The sequence below is a fragment of the Peromyscus californicus genome, unplaced genomic scaffold (genome assembly GCF_007827085.1).
Source record: "Peromyscus californicus insignis strain IS unplaced genomic scaffold, ASM782708v3 Scaffold_20__1_contigs__length_68692818, whole genome shotgun sequence".
NCBI lineage: Eukaryota > Metazoa > Chordata > Mammalia > Rodentia > Cricetidae > Peromyscus > Peromyscus californicus.
This window is the reverse complement of record NW_026294503.1, coordinates 1,918,575-1,939,267: the sequence shown is the minus strand read 5'-3', so window position 1 is coordinate 1,939,267 and position 20,693 is coordinate 1,918,575. Positions and strand designations below refer to the sequence as shown.

Sequence of the window (20,693 nt, the reverse complement as noted above, 5' to 3'; positions counted from 1 at the left end):
ATGAAAGAGTGAACAGCAGGCACTTCTGGGAGAACACGAGGTCCTTCGGGAAAGAGGCACAAGCCACGTTCCTTTTTAACCGGGAGATTATCCAGCTACATTCAGAACAGGATAATAAAAATGGAACATAGCTGTGTTTCATTTCACCCCAGGCCCGGGCAAGTTGTACCGGTGTCGGCAGGGAGGCAGGGTGTAAACAGGGGTCACTGGGACTCAGCTTTGCGCTGGCACAGCTTCTATTATCCTAGAGACCGAGCACAGGGGCTAACGCTGATCTGTCAAAGAGTTAAGTCCGAACTTGTGACCATCGGTCCCAGTCGTAAGTGAGGAAATTGAGCATCAAGGAGTTTAAGTAAGCAGGTATGGTTGAGGAAGTCACAGCCAGAAGATTATAATGTCCGGATCCAAAATAAAACCTAAGGACTATAGTGGCCCTGTTGGTCTCACAAGCCCCATTTCAGAAATGCAGTTGAGCCAGCTGGATCTGCTCTTGCTAGACCAAGGGTGTGCATTTACCTCTAGTGTTCTGATGGGGAGAGCCTCAGAGCAGCTACGGCCTAGGCAGAGGACAAGGCTGAGCCACATGTCAGCTCCCCCACTTTTCTTAGGCCTGCACTGCCCAAGTTATAGGACCTTGAGGGGCAACAGCAACAGAGCAGAGCTCTCTGAAACTCTAGACCTGAAGCCAGACATAGTGATGCAAACCTGTAATCCCAGTACTCAGGGGGATGGAGCAATCCCAGCACCCAGGCAGGAGGATGGAGTTCTAGCTTCACTCACACAGTGAAACCGTGTTTCAAAAAAGAAAAGAGGCTGGAGAGGTCATTTAGAGGTTAAGAACATGTACAGATCTTGCAGAACACCTGAGTTCAATTCCCAGGACCCATATCAGGTAGCTTACAACCACCTGTAACTACAGCTCATAGGGGGAAATAATACCTTTAGCTTCTATGACATGGATATACCTATAATTACAAATAAAGTAAGTTTTGGGGATGCGAGGAGGAAGTGGAAGCTGAAGAGATGGTTCAGCATTAAGAGTACTTGTTGCTCTTGCAGAGGACCCAAGTTTGGCTCCCAGAATCCATGTGGTAGCTCACAACTATTTGTAACTTCAGTTCCAGAGGATCTGATGCCCTCTTCTGGCCTCCACAGGTACTGCATGCATGCATATGGTGCACAGACATTCATGTAGGTAAAACACCCATACACATAAAATAAAATAAAATAAATAATCATTTTGTAAAAAAGAACAAAGAGAACAGTGTCAGCACACACCTTTAATCCCAGCACTCAGGAGGCAGAGGCAGGTAGATCTTTGAGTTCGAGGCCAGCCTGGTCTACAGAGCAAGTTCCAGGGCAGCCAGGGCTGTTACACAGAGAAACCCTGTTCTGAAAAACCAAAGGGGGAGGGGGGATAAAGAACAAAGAGAAAACCCAGACTCACAGAGTCCGAGCCTCTGAGGACTCTGGGAGTTGCTTTCTGAGTCACTCCTGGACTTCCTGTCCCTCCTTTACCTGGGAAGTCCCTACTCCATCGCCTAATTGTTTGTTTAAAGCCCAGGGAGTTCCTGCTTCAAGCTCTTGGATGCTGCGGCCCTGGGCAGAGCTCTGCCTCAGCTCCTTCCTTTTTCCCCAAGGCTAGGCACACTTCCCAAAGGCTGGAGGTGAGGACAGCAGGACCTACCCCGGGCCAGGCAGGACTGACAGGATGCTGATGAGACGGAGGGAAGGAGAACTTGCATCCTTGCTTCCTTCTTTTCTTCCTTCCTTCTCTCTCTATTTATTTGTGTCTTAGCTAAGGTTTCTATTGCTGTGAAGAGACACCATGACCACGGCAACTCATAAAGAAAACATTTAATTGGGGTGGCTGGCTTACAGTTTCGGAGGTTCAGTCCATTATCGTCATGACAGGGAACATGACGGCCTGCAAGCAGATGTGGTGCTGGAGTTGAGAGTCCTACATCTTGCAGGCAACAGGAAGTCAACTGAAAGTCACACTGAGGGAGGCTTGAGCAAAAGTGACCTCGAAGCCTGCCCCCACAGTGACACACTTCCTCCAACAAGGCCACACCTCCTAACAGTGCCACTCCCTTCGGGGGCCATTTTCTTTCAAACCACCACAATTGGTGTCAGAGTTTGTCTGGCATGGCTAAGCCAGCACATGGAAAATGGGCATTGGCAGCTTCCCAGATCCCAGCCAAACATGGGTCATGAGACACAGGATATTTTGTGCTCCTCAAAGAGGGGAGGGTAGAAAGGAAGTGGGGAAGACAGCTGAACACACCTGAAGAGGACAGGGTGACAGTGTGGGGTGATTCTAGAACACCCTCCCCAGGCTCCCCTGGCTCATTTTATTAACCCGTGAGCATTTGCTGTGACTGAGTTTTGCTGTGGAACCCGGGGAAAGAGGTCAGGCTCCAGCGACAGAGGAAGATGACTCCAGCTGAGTTCTGGGCTCACAGAGAAGCCCACAGGCACAAGGCTCTCATCTTTGGAGACCCAGAACAGAGAGCCAAGCAGATAGGACCTAACATCGGGGACAGGGAGGTCCTTCCATCAACCACTCAGTGCGGAACGGAAAAGTGAGAAGAAAAGTGGAAACCGTGGTTTGGCTCTGTAAATGCAGTGCTAATGACGGCCATGTGTGCCAATTGCTTCCCATTAGTCCTTGATTGCGGCCATGCGGGATAATAACAGTTTTGCATTGATGAACCACACGTCCCACCTAGCGGAGCTGTTTACGACCTTGCAGTCAGTCTGCTAGGCCTTGTGTGCCTAGTCCAGTTTTGGTGGTTAATGCAGTGGTTACACTTACAACATAAGGAGAACAATAATAATAATAATGAAGGGCACACACTCATTATATGATTAATTCTGTCCTTGAAGGGCTGGGGTACCTTCTGCTGGCTTAAATACCAGTATATTGTCTAGTTTCGGGAGCCGGGCCAGAGAAGAACAATATAAATTCTTTGTATCTGTTTGTCCTATTTTAAATTAGGAGTAAAATAAAATGCCTAACACTGAAGCAGCCAGGCCCTGCACATCTCTAAGATGGACTGTGCATGATCACTCCCAGACCCTGCACACCTCTAAGATGGACTGTGCATGATCACTCCCAGCTGAAGTTAATACCACTCTGAGGCCACACTTTGGGAAGATGATAAAAACAGAGAAGCAGCTCCTTGGGGCCCAGCTAACAAAGCCAGGATGGAAAGACACCTCCACCAAGAAGCACCACAGAAGTGAGGGACTGTTTCTGAGACAGTACGTCCCACCCTTTCACACACTGCCCAGTGGCCTACTATGCACCAGGCTTAGGCACTGTGGTGACAGAGTGGGGGGACTGTTTCTACCTTGAGGAGGTGGCAAGTGGGTTGGGAGAGAACTAGGGTGGATAAGACGCACCTAGCTACAGAGCAAGCAGCACTGACACACCCGCCAAGTGGCCTTACTTCTGCAAGTCTTCTGATCCGCGTTGAGGATGTACCCCTGCCTGCACCTGCAGGTGTATGAGCCGGGTGTGTTGATGCAGAAGTGGGCACAGTTGTGTTCCGAGACGCTGCACATGTGGACCGCTGCAAAGGAAGACAAAGAGAGTAAATGCCTTCCCTTTGCTTCATCCTATCCAGCAAAGGTGCACTGGGAGCCTGTGAAGGAGAGGGCTAAACCCAAAGAGAAGCAAACTGTAGTCCCTGTCCGAAGGGAGGGTCCCTCTCTTGTGTTGACAAGACAGATCCTGATAAATGTGTCATCAATGAGTAACTAAAGGGCCACGTGAGGGAAAGGGGACGGCGTTAGACTGAACCATATGAAATTGCTGGTATCTGGTTTGGGACTTACAAATCCAGAAATTTCAGGTTCAATTTAATGACCCCATTTGACAGGCAGAAACATCAGAAAAGTTTCTGATTCCAGGATGTGACATGGAATCTTGAGTAGGCAGAAGTGGAGCTGGGGGAAGCTACTGATTAAATAAGGATGTGTTAAAGAAGACACAATCTCCTGAGATCATAAATCCTAAGAATCATATACTTTTAAATCCACATTAAGCATAAAGAATTTGGGATAACAATGCATTTGAATGTTTCCTAATGCCATGATTTTTGTGTCTCAATTTTAAATATTTCTGCATTTGGTTTCTGAAAGTACTTAAGCTCAGACACATAGATTCTTACTTACATAAGCCTGTCTGGAGCTCACACAATTCTTGTTGTTTTTTAACATCTCAGTTTATGACTTTAATCAATCTAGTACAGCTTGAGCATATTTAAAATGAACAGAACACATTATATAAGTGTTCTCATAAACAAAGATGTCCAAAGGAGAAAATAGCTTTCTGAAGCTTACACAGTAAAGGGGATATTCAAAGCCACCCTGTGTTTATCGGTAGGTAGGGAGTAGATAGTGGTCCATCTGAGCTACCAATGACTACCTTTGATATACACCTCTTTACATCTAAGTAAGAAATGTCGTGGCCAAGCATGCTGTCTAGTTTTATGTTAACGACACAAGCTAGAGTCACTTGGGAAGAGAGAACCTCAGCTGAGAAAATGCCCTCACCAAATTGGCCTGTGGAGTATTTTCTTATGGCTGAGTGATCGGAGGACCCATCTCTGTGAGTCATGCTATAAGAAAGCAAGCTGTGGGGGCTGAAGAGATGACACAGCAGTTAAGAGTATTGGATGCTCTTCCAGAGGTCCTGAGTTCGATTCCCAGCAACTACATGGTGGCTCACAACCATCTACAGTGGGATCTGGTGTCCTTTTCTGGCAAAAAGTTGTACATGCAGATAGAGCACTTATATTCATAAAATAAATAAATAAATATTAAAAACACTAAAACTCCATGGCCTTTTATATTCCAAGAATTACAGAAAGAAAGAAAGGAAGGAAGGAAGGAAGGAAGGAAGGAAGGAAGGAAGGAAGAAAGGAAGAAAGGAAGGAAGGAAGAAAGAAAGAAAGAAAGAAAGAAAGGAAGGAAGGAAGGAAGGAAGGAAGGAAGGAAGGAAGGAAGGAAGAAAGGAAGAAAGGAAGAAAGGAAGAAAGGAAGAAAGGAAGAAAGGAAGAAAGGAAGGAAGGAAGGAAGGAAGGAAGGAAGAAAGAAAGAAAGAAAGAAAGAAAGAAAGAAAGAAAGAAAGAAAGAAAGAAAGAAAGAAAGAAAGAAAAAGAAAGAAGCAAACAAAACAAGCAAGCTGTGTCAGGTGTAGTGGCGCACACCTTTAATCCCAGCACTGGGGAGGCAGAGGCAGGTGGATCTCTGTGAGTTTGAGGCCAGCCTGGTCTACAGAGTGAGATCCAGAACAGCCAGAGCTACAAGGGAGACCTTGTCTTGAAACAACAACAAAAAAAAAAAAAAAGAAAGAAAAAAAGGGAGAGAGGAAGGGAGGGAGGGAGGAAGGAGCCAGCTGTGAGAAGCAAGCCGGTAAGCAGCATTCCTCCACCTGAATGCTTCAGTTCCTGCCTCCAGGTCCTGCCTTGACTTCCCTCAGTGATGATCTTGACCTGAGAGTTGTAACCCGCTTTTGGTTATGGGGTTTATTACAGCAATAGAAACTCTCAGAAAGCAATGTACGAGATAGGGAATGAAACGTCTATTTTATGACAGCACAATTTAGAGCATATTGTTCTGAGCTAGTAACTGTGTTTTAGCTCCTGTTAGGATACGAATCACATAAAGAAAGCTGTAGTTGAATTCAACTGTTTTTACTACAAGCAGAAATAGGTGACCTTTTTGTGACCCTGAGAAAATTTTAATCTCTTTATATTACAAACATTGCACCGACCTCATGAAGGCCGTGTGAGGGTTAACTGAACTAACTTGATAAAGTGGCCAGCACGGTGCTCAGTGCCTAGGGAATGCTTATCATCTATCTTTGCTATTTCATAGCAAAGGAAAAGTGCCAGGGCATTTTGTTGTTGTTTATTCTGTGTGTGTGAGTGTTTTGCCTGCATGCATGTCTGAGCACCACATGTATGCCTGATGCTTGAGGAGGCCAGAAGAAGGTGTCTAATCCTTTAGACCTAGAGTTACAGATGGCTGGGCACTGCCAAGGAGTGCTAGGAATTGAACCAAGGTCCTCTGGAAGAGCAGCCAGCATCCTAACTGCTGAGCCATCTGTCTATCACAGTATCATGGTGTTTTATTTTACATGTTTGGGAACATCATCTAGACCTATATGTCTGTCTATTGACTTGGCTTTTCATTCACCATTAATCACAAATTCTATCTGTACTGGCTCAAGCACTGTATTTTACAGAATCCAAAATGTGATCCAATTTCAAAGACATTAAAATGGAGGCCATTTGCACGTGATCCTCATTCCCAGATTCCACGTTTGTGAATTCGCCTGTCACTGAAGTGTGCTTGTACCTCCTGATCAAAGCATCGCTTTCACCGGCGTCCATTGAGTGGCTGAGAGGTAACGACGCTGTCCCCTGATCTGGACAACCTCAGCTGGGTTGAACGAGGTGCTTGTTCAAGAGTAACAGACTGTCCTCCTAGCCTAGGCAGCACTGCACCTTTTATGTTTCCGTGGGTTTTGTAGGTGATTTTCCTGTCTGAAATGACCAACTAAGTATAAAAAGCTATGAAATGCCCTCTTAGGAAAATGAATATATTAAGATAAATGTTAATTTAGAATGTGTTATTTTTAACAAAATCTCAGTCATTCAATTTTACCAATAAAGACTTGGGAGCCAGACCCTGGGGTGAAGGTCTGCTAGCTCAGAGAAAGCACTCAGCTGACGTCTTCCTCCACCATTGTCCTGGAAACCTCTCCTCTCTCCTACTATTTCAAAACAAGTCTCTTCAAACTCAATGTCCCTCCCTTCTACTTCTCTGTCTGCCTTCCTGACTCCCTCTTTCTCTCTATGGTTTTTTCTTAATAATCCTAAATTCACTTCCTGTCAACTGGCTGCTTGCTCCTATGGTTGACTTTATTTAATCCTGTTTACGATAGTCGAGCAGAAAGCTCTTGGATTAAAGGTATGTGCTAGGGCTGAGCCACACCACAACTAGAAACAGATTTTTCCAGTAAATAACGCAATCATGGGGTTCACTGTGTGATCAAATATCCTTCAATAAGAATGCGTTCGGATCGTTGCTGGCTATGAGCTCAAGGGTAGTGAGTCAACCATAATATTAAATTTGTTGGCTCCAGATAGATTATATATTGACCAGCTGACAAATAAGTCAGGTAACCAAAGGCACACTGCAACCAATCGTGCCTGTATTTTGCATAAGAGAATTAATTCCATATTCATTAATTCAGTGTTTACAGTAATGTCACAGAGCAAAATCACCTTCAACAATGAAAACCAACTCCATCTTAGATTTGATCTCACATGGGAGCTCCAACTTAACCTTTTTGATTGCAATCAAATCAGCTGGCTCTAGCTGAACTCTGCTTGCTTTATCCATTGGCCCAACGGCCAGTTCTCATTTTACTTAGACACCTGTTGGTTAGCATGGGGCGGTTTCTAATCCTTCACTTTTACAGTGTTGTGCTGGGCATGCTCAAACATGTCCTCTAGAAAGCATTTGTTATTCTCCAGGATCGGCTCCCACCAGACCCAATTCAAGTTGAATTTCCATCACTTTCAACCAAAAGAATCCCAAACATTTTTACTGAACAGAATAAAAATTGTCCATCTGTGGAATCCTATGGCTGAGGGCTGAGTGCCTCTGTGTACATCTGGGCCTTGTGCCTTCTCATCTCTAAGACAGGCCTGTGCTGTGCTGTTAAAGGGGAGTGGCTCCTGCCTTCTCCACTGGCCACAGAACTATGTGAGCCAATTTGTGCCATTCCTCAGAAAGTACCAGGTTTAAACTTGATCAAGGTTTTTTATCCAGAGGAAAGAATAAATCATTAGTCTAAATCAGTATCAGGATTAGATTTTTATTTATTTTAGTTTTATTTATTTATTTTGGTTTTTCAAGACAAGGTTTCACTGTGTAGCTCTGGCTATCCTGGAACTCACTCTATAGATCAGGCTGGCCTTGAACTCAAAGATCCTTCTGCCTCTGCCTCCCAAGTGCTGGGATTAAAGGTGTGAGCCACCACCACCTGGCTTGGATTTTTATGTTTTCTTTTTGTTTTGTTTTGTTTTTGTTTTTTTGAGACAGGGTTTCTCTGTGTAGCCCTGGCTGTCCTGAATCTCACTCTGTAGCCCAGGCTGGCCTTGAACTCACAGAGATCCACCTGCCTCTGCCTCGAGTGCTGGGATTAAAGGCATGTGGCACCACTGCCGGGCTCTGAATTTTTAAATTTATGTGTTTATTTATTGATTTTGTGGTGTCCAGAATTGGATTATAGTCAAGGCTGACCTTGATCCTGATCCTCCTGCCTCTAGCTATTGAGTGCTGGGACTGCACGTTGTACCATCAGGCTTGGTTTTATGCAGTACTGCAGACACAAACCAGGGCCAAGAAAGCATTCTATCACCCGAGCCACATCCCTAGACCATGGGAATGTGTATATACACACATATGTATATATATAAAATAAAATATGAACCCAGCCAGGCATAGTGGGTCATGCCTTCAATCCCAGCATTCAGAAAGCAGAGGCTGACAGATGTGTGATTTACAAGCCAGACCTATATCGTGAGGTCCTTTCTGAAAGAAAGAAGATGGGGCTGGAGAGATGGCTCAGCAGTTAAGAACACTGGTTGTTTCTCCAGAGGACCTGGGTTCAATTCCCAGCACCCACATGGCGGCTCATAACTGTCTGTAACTCCAGTTCCAGAGGATCTGATACCCTCACATAAACATACATGCAGGCAAAACACCAATCAACACTCATAAAATAAAAATAAATAAATTTTAAAAAAAGAAAGAAGAAAGAGAAAAGAAAAAGGGGAAATAAAGAAAAGGAAAGAAAAGAAATATAAGCAGCTTAATTTTTGAGGTAGGGTTGTTTATTTTGACTTATTAAAAGAGTTTTGCTATGTAGCTCAGACTGGCCTAGAAGTCATCATCCTCCTGCCTCAGCCTCCCCAGTGCTGGGATTATAGAGGTGCACTACCACACCTAGCTTGCTTGAGGAAGGTTTTTTTTTTTTTTTAATGTGTGAATGATCAGGTGAGCATTCTGCTCAGTACAGTTGACTGGGGGTCTAAAAGAACACTTATTGAGTATGTAAGTCAGTGTCTATGCAGGCCTGTCTTCCCCTTCACAACAGGGCCTCAAAGGGGTGAAATCAATGTAGACTTTGTCCAGACCTGTTGATGAAGGGTGTGCCTTCACAACACTATTAGGTCCTTAAGTTGTGCCAAAGTGGGATGGGGCGGTTAAGGTAGGAACAGCCTTGCCCTGGGTTCCAAAATGCCAGCGAGGCTGATAAAACAGACACCAAGAGTGTACTTAAAAGCCCTGCCCAAGCTGCACTGAGTCACCGAATTGCAGAAGGCAGACTGTGGTTTTCAACCTTGAGAGTCAGGTCAGGGTTTTCTGCTCCTGGGCAACAAAAATGGACGCCAAGATGTGTGGGGTTTGGTCGGCTTGTACAAAAGCCCTTGATTCACAAGACTCTGGGCTCTAAGTCTTTTTGGTGGGCTTCAGGGTGGCCTAAGAATATGATCTCATGATTCCCCCATGCTGTGGCTGCTGTGGAAAGTCCCTGCCCACAGGCATAAAGCTGCTGCTGTGCCCAGGATCACAGCCATGTTACTGCATGGCGGTGGCTCCTGCCCTGGGTCCGTCTGGATACAGCCTGCCTCTGCAGTCCTCTCTTTTCAGTCCTGCCTGCCAGAAGGTGCCACTAGCTCTCCCTCCAATATCCTGTCATACATTCCCTAAACCTGGCCCGTCATCACTACTTTTCAACTGTGAGTCATGGGCCCTTAGTAGGATAATGAAAGCAGCTAAAGAACTAGGACTGTCTTTTGTATTTTTTTTTTAAATAAAACAGAAACAAGACTTAAAATATCATCACTCTTTGCCTGGAGCACGGTGCTCACCCTCCCTATACAGCCCTGGTGTAACTTTGGAGCCAGGGGACACCCTGCTCCCCCCATGGCTCCCCCACGGCTCCCCCACGGCTCCCCCCACGGCTCCCCCCCACTACCCCCCCTACTGCTCCCCCCCACTGTTCCCCCACAGCTCCCCCCACTGCCCCCCTACTGCTCCCCCCACGGCTCCCCCACAGCTCTCCCCCACTGCCCCCCCACTGCCTCCCCACTGCTCCCCCACTGCTCCCCCACTGCTCCCCCCACTGCTCCCCCCACTGCTCCCCCTAGAGCTGAGTGAACCTGAGCAAGGCAATTAACTCTTTGATTTCATAAGAGCACTTCTCATGTTTGTTGTGTGAATAAAATGATTTTATATATGCTAAGAGCTCAAAAAAGCATTTACACACACTCAGGTACACATATGCACATCTTTGAGATAGTTTCCTGTTTGTAGCTCAGGTTGGCCTGGGACTTGTTATGTAGCCTGGGCTAACTTCAAACTCTACATCCTCCTATTTCACTGTCTTTAAAAACATTATTTATCTTTTTATTTTTCCTGTGTGTGTGAGTGTTCACTCATGTGCGCTCTCTCTTTGTATCTGTTTTCTGTCTGTCTGTCTGTCTGTCTGTCTCTTTCACACACACACACACACACACAGCAGGCACATGCCAATGCGTTGTATAGAGGTCGGAGGACACACTTCAGGAATGGGTTCTCATCTTCCAGCTTGCTCCCACTGTGTTGCTCTGTACTCTAGGCTAGCTGGCCCTGGAGCTTCTCGCCCATTCTCCAGGCTCTGCTCCTCACCTCACCACTGCAGCCAGCTTTTTTATGAGTGTGGGTTGTGGGGACGGAACTCATGGTATCAGACTTCCATGCCAAGGTCTTTACCCTCTTATCTTCTTGCCCCGTCAGCTTCAAGCGCATGGATTACAAGAGTGTGCCACCATTTCTAGCCACATGCACATATTGGTAACAATAAATGTTCGTAATTAATCTTATTGCTTCATTTTAAAGGCTTTCCTGGAGCGCCAAGGCAGACCCAGGCCCTCTTTGGAATGAGCTTCTTGGTCCAGATGCCTCTCCTAGGAATGAAGTTCACTCTGTTCTACCACCCCATTGTTCTATAAGGGAGTGTAGATATGAGAGCATCTTCCCACCAATCCTGGGGCTCATGCATGGAGAGTGAGCACTTAGGCTCTGACTCTCTGGAGCTACTATTTGAATTGCTTATTTTTTCTAAGCCTCAGTTTCCACTTTTGTAAGTGGGCCTAACAAGAATACCTGTCTGGTCGTACAGTTTAAATGAACAGTGTACAGAATGTACCCAACAAGACATGAGCAGCTATGATCATCAGGCTATTGTTCAATGTTTCAGGAGCAGAGGAGACTTCCAGAACCTGGAGATATCTGCAGTTCAGAAGATGCTCATGGCTGTCGTCTGACTGCCAGACTGAGATCAGCAGTGACGCCTGTCGCCTCACGTGTGGATCCTGAGTGTAGCAGACAGTAACGGTGCATGCACATTGACTGGGCCCCCACATCCACCTGCAAAATCCCCACTGTACAGATGAGGTGACTGTGACTGAAGGAGCCCAAAGGGCTTCCCCAGCATCACACAGCCAGTCCTGTCCTGGCTCCACACAGGTGTCCCTTCCGAATGTTACCCTCCTCAGGTTAATCCCAACAGCAGAGCTGCTTTCCCGGTGGGGGCTGTCCTCCGCAAATGGTTCACCCCAAGAGAGGAATTTATAATTCCCAGCTGTGAAGGAGTGAAAGGAGCAGGAACTTGAAATCAGCAAACTTGCTAAGCTGTAAGAAGGGAGGGTGGTACTGTCGGGCCTGCCTCCCTGGTTTTCATGGGCATCAAATGAGATGCACGAGGTAGAGTGCTTAACGCACGTTAGTTACTGTGGTCTTCAGCATGTGGTTGATAAAGAGGCTCTGGGGCCTCCTCAACCTTTCAGGATAGTTGATGAAGCTGCTCCGCAGAGCCTCGCAGCTCAGGGCCTGGAGCACAGCTGTATTTCAGCAAAGTGGATGCGAGGAGTCCCGGGGGGTTCATTTCTCAGGCCACACAGAGGAATGAGATAATACCAGTGTTTTCTTAAAGCTTCCAGATTAAACAAAGATGATGGGGGAGGTGTGTGTCCAAACAGCCTCTTAATTTTGCTGAATTGCCTTAAAGCCCACAGAGAAAGGTTCTCTGAGCCCAAGTCCACATTCAGTCACATAGGGGTCATTTCTGTTGCAAAGCTCCTCTGTCTTATCACATCATCGTTCCATTTGCTGATGAATGCAGAGTGCTTATAAAAAGCACTCCTCCATTAAAGTCGTCCAGTACACACGAAGAAGCAGTCAAGAGTGTTACAGAACCAATTTCTTTTTTTAATATTTCCAGGAAAGGGGGAACATAAATTCTGCTGAAGTCATTTAAAGTCATAAACCTTTAAAATGTTTGCAGTGTGTTCTACTGACTGAAGTTTTCCAGTTGATGCAGGCCATGGTGCACCACGATAATGCAGCCTCTCCGTGGCGCCAGGGAAATGGTACTTCTGAATGGTTTCCAACTGACATTGCTCAGGAAAAGGTTATTTTTCCTTCATGGCATTGATTTCTTAAGTAAATCATTTGACTCTGGAGTCAAGAGAAAATGGAGTCTTCGCTTTTTGAAGTTAGTTCTTGCAAGGGGACCTTTTTATTTTTAGACACATCAAAAGTGCACCCTGGGGCTGGGGATGTAGCTCAGTCAGGAGAGTGCCTGTCCAGCATGCACAAAGATCTAGGCTTCATCCCCAACACCCACATAAACCAGGCATTGTGGAGGTAATCCTGGCATGTGGGAGGGAGAGGTAAGAGGGAAAAATTCAAGGTCATTCTCCACTACATAGAGAGTTTGAAAGCAGTCTGGCTTACTGAGACTTTGTGTCAGAATTTAAGAATGTTTTAAGTGCCTCTTGTTTCCTTTTCTCTAAGCACCACATCACAAGGGGCTGCAGTTTGTCCTACTCCAAAATCTGTCTTCAGAGCCCGCATCTCAGTCCTTCCTATGCATTGTCTCTTTGTCCGTTAAGAAAACATCCACATTCACACCATCAGGCAGCAAAAATGCCTTGGTCTCCCACACAATCCATGGGGAAGCTCTCCTGATGTCTGCCTTCTGCTCCTGTCCCTACTCCAGCTCACGAGTCCCAATTTCGGGAATGCCAACTTGTCAGCTAAACGTGGGAGGAAACCTTCTCTCTAGCCTTACTCATTCTGCCTTCTGAGTTTAAATGTCCTTTGGGGCTGTCAAGTAAAGGGACCTGCCACCAAGCCTGATCTGAGTTTAAATTCCTGGGACCCATAAGGTAGAGAGAACCAATGCCTATAAATACCCCTCCAACTTCCACACATGTGCATACACCTACATACACACACACACACACACACACACACACACACACACACACATACACATGCACGCACACACACACGGCCTTTCCTCTAGGTAAGTCTTTATAAACACCATGGCCTAGATTAGTCCCTGGGATTCTCTGTCCCACCTTGCCCTGAATTCTTCCTCCATTATACTGTTAACAATCGAGGCTACTTTTGCGTTTGTGTAATTATATGTCCCTTTGGCCAAAGTGTAACCCATCAAAGAATGAGGCATTTGTCTTTGCCCATGGCCGTGAGCACTGAATGAGGCCTTAAAGAAAAATGAACCACAGAGGCACAGGACTTACCGCACAGCTTGTTCTGGAACACTGAGGTCAAAGACTCGATCTGGCTGAAATTGGCCACCAGGAAGACGTGGTCCTTGTGGGGCTCACTCCCAATGGCCTTTAGCGTGTTCAGGTCCACCTGACCCACACCAATGGCAAAGATCAGGATGCCTGTGTCCCGGGCCTTTGCCGCCACCTCAGCCACTGAGTCCTGAGGTCTCCCATCGGTCACAATCATGATGATCCGTGGCACATTCTCCCGCAAGGGCCGGGCCCCCTCTACTTCTGAGAAAGCGATGTTGAGGGCATACTGTATGGCTAGCCCTGTCATGGTGCCCGTGGACAGATGCCTCATCCTCTTGACAGCCCTCTCCACCTCGGACTTCCTCTTAAAGGTCTTGAGGGAGAACTCATTCTTGACTGTGCTGCCATACTGGAGCAGACCGACTCGGGTAACATCAGGACCAATATCCAAGAACTGCAGGATATCCAGAATGAACTCCTTGACCTCTGCATAGTCATGGGTGTTGACACTTCGGGAGCTGTCAATGATGAACACCAGATCCGCCCGCTTATTCTCACAGGAGCTCTCTGGGGAAAGAGCAGAGGTCACAAGTAATCAGATGGGAAGTGTTCAGATTTTCTTTTCTGTTTCTGTAATAAAACACTGGCCCAAAAGCAACATGGGGATATTTGGCTTACAGGTTATAGTTCAACATCAAGGAAAGCCAAGGAAGAGACTGGAGAAATGCTACCTATTGGCTTGCATCCCCTGCCTTTCTCAGCTACTTTTGTGGGACTGCTCACAGTGGGCTGGGCACTCCTACATCATCAGCTTTCAAATGTCCCCACAGACATGTCCACAGGCCAATCTGATGGGGACAATTCCTAAATTGAGTTTCTCTCTTCCCAGGTATGTGTAAGTTTGTGCCAAGCTGACCAGAACAGTGATAAGAGGTAAGAACCCAATGCAGATTGACTCATTAGGAAAATCTTAGGACTTAGAGTCACCTTTAGAACCTCCAAAATTCATTTATTCTTTATTCTTACCAAGAAAGTTGTTGGGCATATCTGTGCATACCGGATGATCATCCCTTAGCTATACACAGAATTTCTTTTTGTAAGATAAATCTACAAAGTCACCAAGCCGGTTTCAGTCAAACCCTTTATCAGAGTCAAAATTATTTTACTATCTGTGGCATGGTTCATAAGTTTGACAGGACACTGCAAAGACTGGAAAATACTTAAGAGGGTCCAATATCAAATGACCTGCAATCTGTTCTGGAAGACTGAGCTAAGAGAACAGTAAAAGACTAAGACGTGTTAAACTGAGTTTCTACCACAAACTAAGAGAACAGCAGTAGGTCTGGAGAGATGCTCAGCAGTGAAGAACACTGGCTGTTCTTGCACAAGACCCGGGTTTAATTCCCAGCACCCACACAGTGGCTAACAACTGTTTGTAATTCTAATTCCAGGGGATCTGACACACTCAGGGCCAATGTATGTACATGGCACACGGGCTTGCACGCAGTCAAAATGCCCACAAAAATTACGACATCTTTTTTCCAAAGATAAGGCAGCGGGGAGGAAGCGTACTGGGGTATCAAGGGCTGAGGACAGATGAAGCCCGAGCTGACTTGTGAAAACAGAATGTTTGGCTTGAAAGAATATATGGAGAGGGGCTCGTGACCAAAGCACTCACCAGGATGGATGTGGCGGGTAACAGAAGAAGTACCTTTAGAACACAGGGAATACTAGGAACGACTGGGTGGGATTAATTGAAAATATTCTGAAACCAACTCTAAAAGACCTTTCAATTCAGACTCAGAAATCTGTACACAGGTCATAGATGGCATGGTATCTTAGCATATTATGTAATATCTCTTGTATGGAAGTTGCATGATTACAATCAACTGAATCAGAATTTGGAGGTGCAGCTTAGTGGTAGAGCATGTGCCTAGCATGTATGACAGAGACCTTGAGTTAAATTCTCAGCATGGGAAAAATAGTTGGTTGAGCTTGAGTCTGGCAGAGGTTCCACCCACTCCACTGTTAGAATGTCTGAGAGATGTAAGTGACAACCTGTTACTGTTTGGATGTGGTTGAGAACATTCCTCAAAGGCTCACGAGTTCAGGTTTAATCCCTGTTGTGAAGCATGAGAATAGAAGCTGGATGTAGTTACAGTGTCCAGAGGTCAGACCTTTGCTGGGAATTAGGGTTGAACATGCCCTTGGAGCAGAGCTTCCGTCACTGAGCTCTGGTGACTTTAATAAGAGAGCCAGAGGCCAGAAGACACACGATCTACACATACACTTCCTTAGCATAAATGCCGTGAGCCTCCTTGGGTGTCTAACAGCAAAAAGCCATTTTTTGACTCACAGAGCTCGGAGTGAAAATAACTCATTGTATTTTCATTTTGCACGTGTGCATATATGTTTGGGGTTGTATATGTGTGTGTGTGAGTGTGGAAGCCAGAGGTCGGCCCTTCCTGTTGCTCTCCACATTACTTATTGAGACAGGTCTCTCACTGAACCAATTGGACAGACTTTATCAGTTGGCTAGACTGGCTGGCCAGCCAACTTCAGGGATCCACCGGTCTGCCTTGCCACTAGGGTTATAGACATGTGCAGCCATGCCCAGGTTTTCATGTGGGTGCTGGGAATCCAAACAGGTTTTCACGCGTCTGCAGCAAGACTTTCACCAACAGAGCCATCTCCCCAGCCACAAACTCTTTATAAAGCCACAAGCTACAGCTGTTTGCCTAGCGCGGAAGAAAATACACCGATCCACTGCCTTTAGGCAGCATAGTCCCCCTTCCCCCTTCTCTTGTTCCTTGCTGGACTTTGCAGCTCAAGCAGGATTTGAAAGGGATTAGAAAAAGGATCCCAAGTGCTTGCCCTAAATCCCAAGCACCACAGCTGCAAGAATGAGAGAGTAAAGCCAAAAATGAGACAGCGAAGCCAGTCATGAAAACGGGAAGTGGGAAGGCCTGGGAAGTTGTCCTGTCCCGGCCAGCTCACCAGGTGGTGATTTGTCACGCAGAGCTGGTATACACACCTCCTCATTGCAGCCATATGATTCCAACAGTCTTTGAAGAAGGGGTGCCCCCAAGGCCAGTAGCCTGGCAGGAAGCCACATATAACACATCCTCATATAACATCCGAACCCAGTACTAGGAGCCAGGGGCATATAAGGTGAGCTTCTTCAAAGAGAGGCCCCACAAACTGCCTTTAGGACCCAGAAATAAGAACAACAGAAACCTAACATTTGCAAGATATTCTAAACTCTTTTCAGAGTGATTTCATCAGCGACCTAATTTTACTGTCAGAACAACTATTGAGAAGAGTGTTAGACTTGTACCCATTGCACAGATGAGAAAACAGGGGTGCTGAAGAGTTTGTGAGTCTTTTATAATTCAGAAAAAGAGAACACTAATACCAACCTCTCAGGGCAGTTGTAAACAAGGAGCCAACAGGCAATAGCTGCATATGCAAGCATTGTAGACCCTCCTCTGCCCACCCTCCTCCCTCAGCCCCCACAGCCCGCTCAAGGATGGGCAAGAGCAGAGCTAGAGCTTACGGCTGTTCAGTGGGCACTAGACACAGGTGCCCAGGGGACTAAACACCAGGTAAGCCCCGGGACCCAAAGGCTGTTTGCCTGAGAGGCACCTGTGCTCCTCCTCTTCACGAAGGGGCCCATGAGCTAGCATTTGGCCCTAGGCTGGAGCTGGACACTATCAGGATGGCCCAGGACACCCCCCCCCCCAACCAGAAGCCACACCTGCCCACCCATTCTAGGCAAGTCTGAACTTATTTCTGGGATAATGGTCCCATGGTCTCTACCTGCTGAGGAGGTTGTGGAGTCAGACTTCGGCCTCACCACAGAGATTCAAAGGAAGGAGATTCCACAGAGGACTACATCCCCAAAAGTTCTCTTCTCCTAGAGACATTGGTAGCAAGGGCTTTTGCTCAAACTGAGATTTTTACTGTGAGTTTTACTCACGGCATCAACACCCCACTGAGTATCACAATTGGAAGAAAATCCTGGAAGGTCCATGCGGAATTGTGTGCTAAACTGGAATAGTTCCCATCAAAACAAGTGGGTAGTTTCCATAATGCTTGGGACATTTAACAAAAATACCACAATGGTCCAAACTGTGCTTAGAGATTCCAAGAGAGTTGTAGCTCTGAGCTGAAGTCATTTTCTAGCAGCCTACCCTTAAGGACCCAGACCTGTTCAGCGTGTCCCTAGAAGGGCTAGTTCAGTGGTTCTCAGCCCAGAGTATGCACCCCAGTTCTCGGCAGGAAATCTTAAAAGCTGAGGTTGCTGAGCTACATCCCTAGAGCTAGTGAGTTTGGAGAGGCATATGAAAACTCGCCTTTCTAACAAGTTGAATGGTGACAGTGATGTTACTGGTCCAGAGATCATGTCTGGGAATGACCAATCTCTGGAAATAAAAAGAGTTCTGGGAAGTCCTGACTTCACTGCCTCAGTGCGAGTTCCACAAGGTGGGACTCTGAAGCTCTGTGGTTGGAAATAGTAATCCATCAACATCTGTAGAATCTGTGGAATCTCAGGTGGAAAGGTGACTTCAGGGGAAGGGATTGACTCGAGGCAGTCAGGGCAAGGAGACATGAGAGCCTCAAAAGCAGAAAGTTCTAGAACAGGTGTGGATCCTGTTTGTGTGATCCTGTTTTTTTGTTTTTTGTTTTTTTTTTGGTTTTTCGAGACAGGGTTTCTCTGTGTAGCTTTGTGCCTTTCCTGGAACTCACTTTGGAGACCAGGCTGGCCTCGAACTCACAGAGATCCGCCTGGCTCTGCCTCCCGAGTGCTGGGATTAAAGGCGTGCGCCACCACCGCCCGGCTGTGCTGGGATTAAAGGCGTGCGCCAGTGATCCTGTTTTAGTTCCTATATCTTTGCCATTATACACAGCATCACCATGGTTGAACGCTCAGTTCATGGACTTTCACACTAATAAAATACAAGCCAAGGGACCCCACATAGAGCCAAGGCTCCACTTTACAGAAGGGGAAACTGAGGCTTGCAGAAATGGTCCTTCCTCTGAGGGCGGCTGGAATAATAATGGTACCTTTCCTACCATTTCAAGCTCCCCTTAAAACACCCTCAATCCAGCTAACACGACAATATAAGCTTTGCAAATGCTTGAGAACACGGAAATACTTTCTGTAAAAAACCTGTATCTTCTCCACGACAGTCAACTGAGAGAAATTTCCAGAAAAATGGACTCTCTTCTGAGTGATCCTCTTGTGTTAACTGCTGGTGCTGAGGAAGGGTCCTCCTTCTCCTTGGCATGGGGGAAAACACACAATGATCTTCCTCTTGGCTCCTCATGACAGGACATTCAGCCGCACTTGGATAAGGTTGTGTGAGCACATAATAAAATGTCATCCCTCTCGCCATAAAGCGATGGTCTGGACTCTGTCAACAGCACTTCCAATCCTGTCATCTTGACTCAAAGTCCTGGCACTGAGAAAAGTCTCTTGCCTTTCCAGAGCAGAATCTGAGCCAGGAGGATTTTAAGAACATGTCTACCCGGCAGGATGACAGTGTGCAATCTCACAACTATTTCCTCTCCTTCGGCTGCAGCTTCGTCACTAGCCTGACTCTGGCTAAGGTCAATCGCAGCATGGTAAATATTTGGTGCCGCCTGCCTGGAATGGGGAGGGATGTGAGTCTCTATAAGAGGAAAGTAATTTCATCTGGAGGGGCCTCTGAAATTCCCAGGGAAGCCCCAGTTATGATCTCAGTACAAGTTCAAGCTCTGTCACCTTCTGCCCAGATAGTCCTGAGCATCTCTGTAAGTTTTTTGACCCTCAGTCTCTTATGAATACGTGCGTATGATTGTGCGTGAGTGCGTGCGTGTGTGTGCGTGTGTGCGTGCGTGCGTGCGTGTGTGTGTGCGTGCGTGCGTGCGTGTGTGTGTGTGTGTGTGTGTGTGTTTAATTAGCAAAATGCTGAAAACAAATACTTGCCTTCCAGAATAGCAGGAGCCCAGGCCTTTAGACTGCTGGTCATTTACATCTGCATTCACTCTTCAAGGCTTACTGAGGGTTCAGCAGGTGTGAGGTCTCAGGAGACTGAAGGATGAGAAGTGAGGTAGAAAGACCGATCGATTGCTGGTCTTGCAGTGACCGTGGGGGTTTGTGGGGATGTAGCTGGGACAAGAGAATGGGTCTCAGAGACCTGAGGCTTCACATCAGTCCCCAGAAAAATCCATAAGCAGATGGTCTGTGGGCACCAAGAGAACTGAAAATGTGACGATACCAGGGAAAAACTGTGCTAGTTCCTGGGGCTCTGACCAAATTAGAAACTAGAGTGTGATTTTAAACAGCCTAAGGCTGGCTTGAAGACAGCTTGTGATGTGTGAGACCAGTGAGCGTTTGGGTGTTTCATTGCGGCCACCTTTCCCACACCGGGAAGTAACGCTGGATGTAACAGAGTTACTGCATGGATCAGGAGGGGACGAAGGTGAGGATGAGTCAGTGGTTTCCTCTGGGAAAGCAAGCAACAGGGAGAGTGAAGGGTGAAGGGGCGGCAATGTCGGCAACATCAATGGATGGAAAGTCCAGATAAGACCTTCGAATTTCTGAGTTCAAGCCTAGGAGTGAGACTGGGAGTGCAGTCACTCTAAGCATGGGCGGGCGGGCGGGCGGGGCAGGCTGAGATAACAGATGCTAATAGCTGAGCTCAGGATAGCCGCGCCATGGGAGAGCGATGCATGTGGACATTGAGCTCATCGATATCATGGCAAGAGTAACACTGGAGCCCGGCACAGTGAGCTAAGTGTGATGCTGGAGACCAGGACAGTGAGCTACCAGCTAAAACTGCTCTAATCTGGAGCTAACCAGAGGGGCTTTGGATTACCTAAGGGCAGTGAAACAATACCAAACACAATGGAAAAATGTGACTAGGACTTTACAGAGAAACAGGAAAAGACGAGCTCACAAAGATTTTCTGTGGAACACGGAAGAGATGAGAAGGGCGTGGCTAGAGTGGAGACCGCCACGCA

The 20,693-nt window shown here is 46.6% G+C and overlaps 1 protein-coding gene across 4 annotated transcripts in view; it reads right to left on the bottom strand.

The window, feature by feature from the left end:
• The window catches only part of Matn2 (matrilin 2), a 144,989-nt gene that overhangs the window by 65,032 nt on the left and 59,264 nt on the right, over positions 1–20,693 (bottom strand). For all 4 annotated transcript variants that reach the window (XM_052747591.1, XM_052747590.1, XM_052747592.1 and 1 more), the window contains 2 exons: positions 13,683–14,252; positions 3,456–3,578 (listed from right to left, as the gene is read on the bottom strand). In XM_052747591.1, the coding sequence (XP_052603551.1) occupies positions 3,456–3,578; positions 13,683–14,252 (693 nt within the window). The remainder of the gene's footprint in view (positions 1–3,455; positions 3,579–13,682; positions 14,253–20,693) is intronic.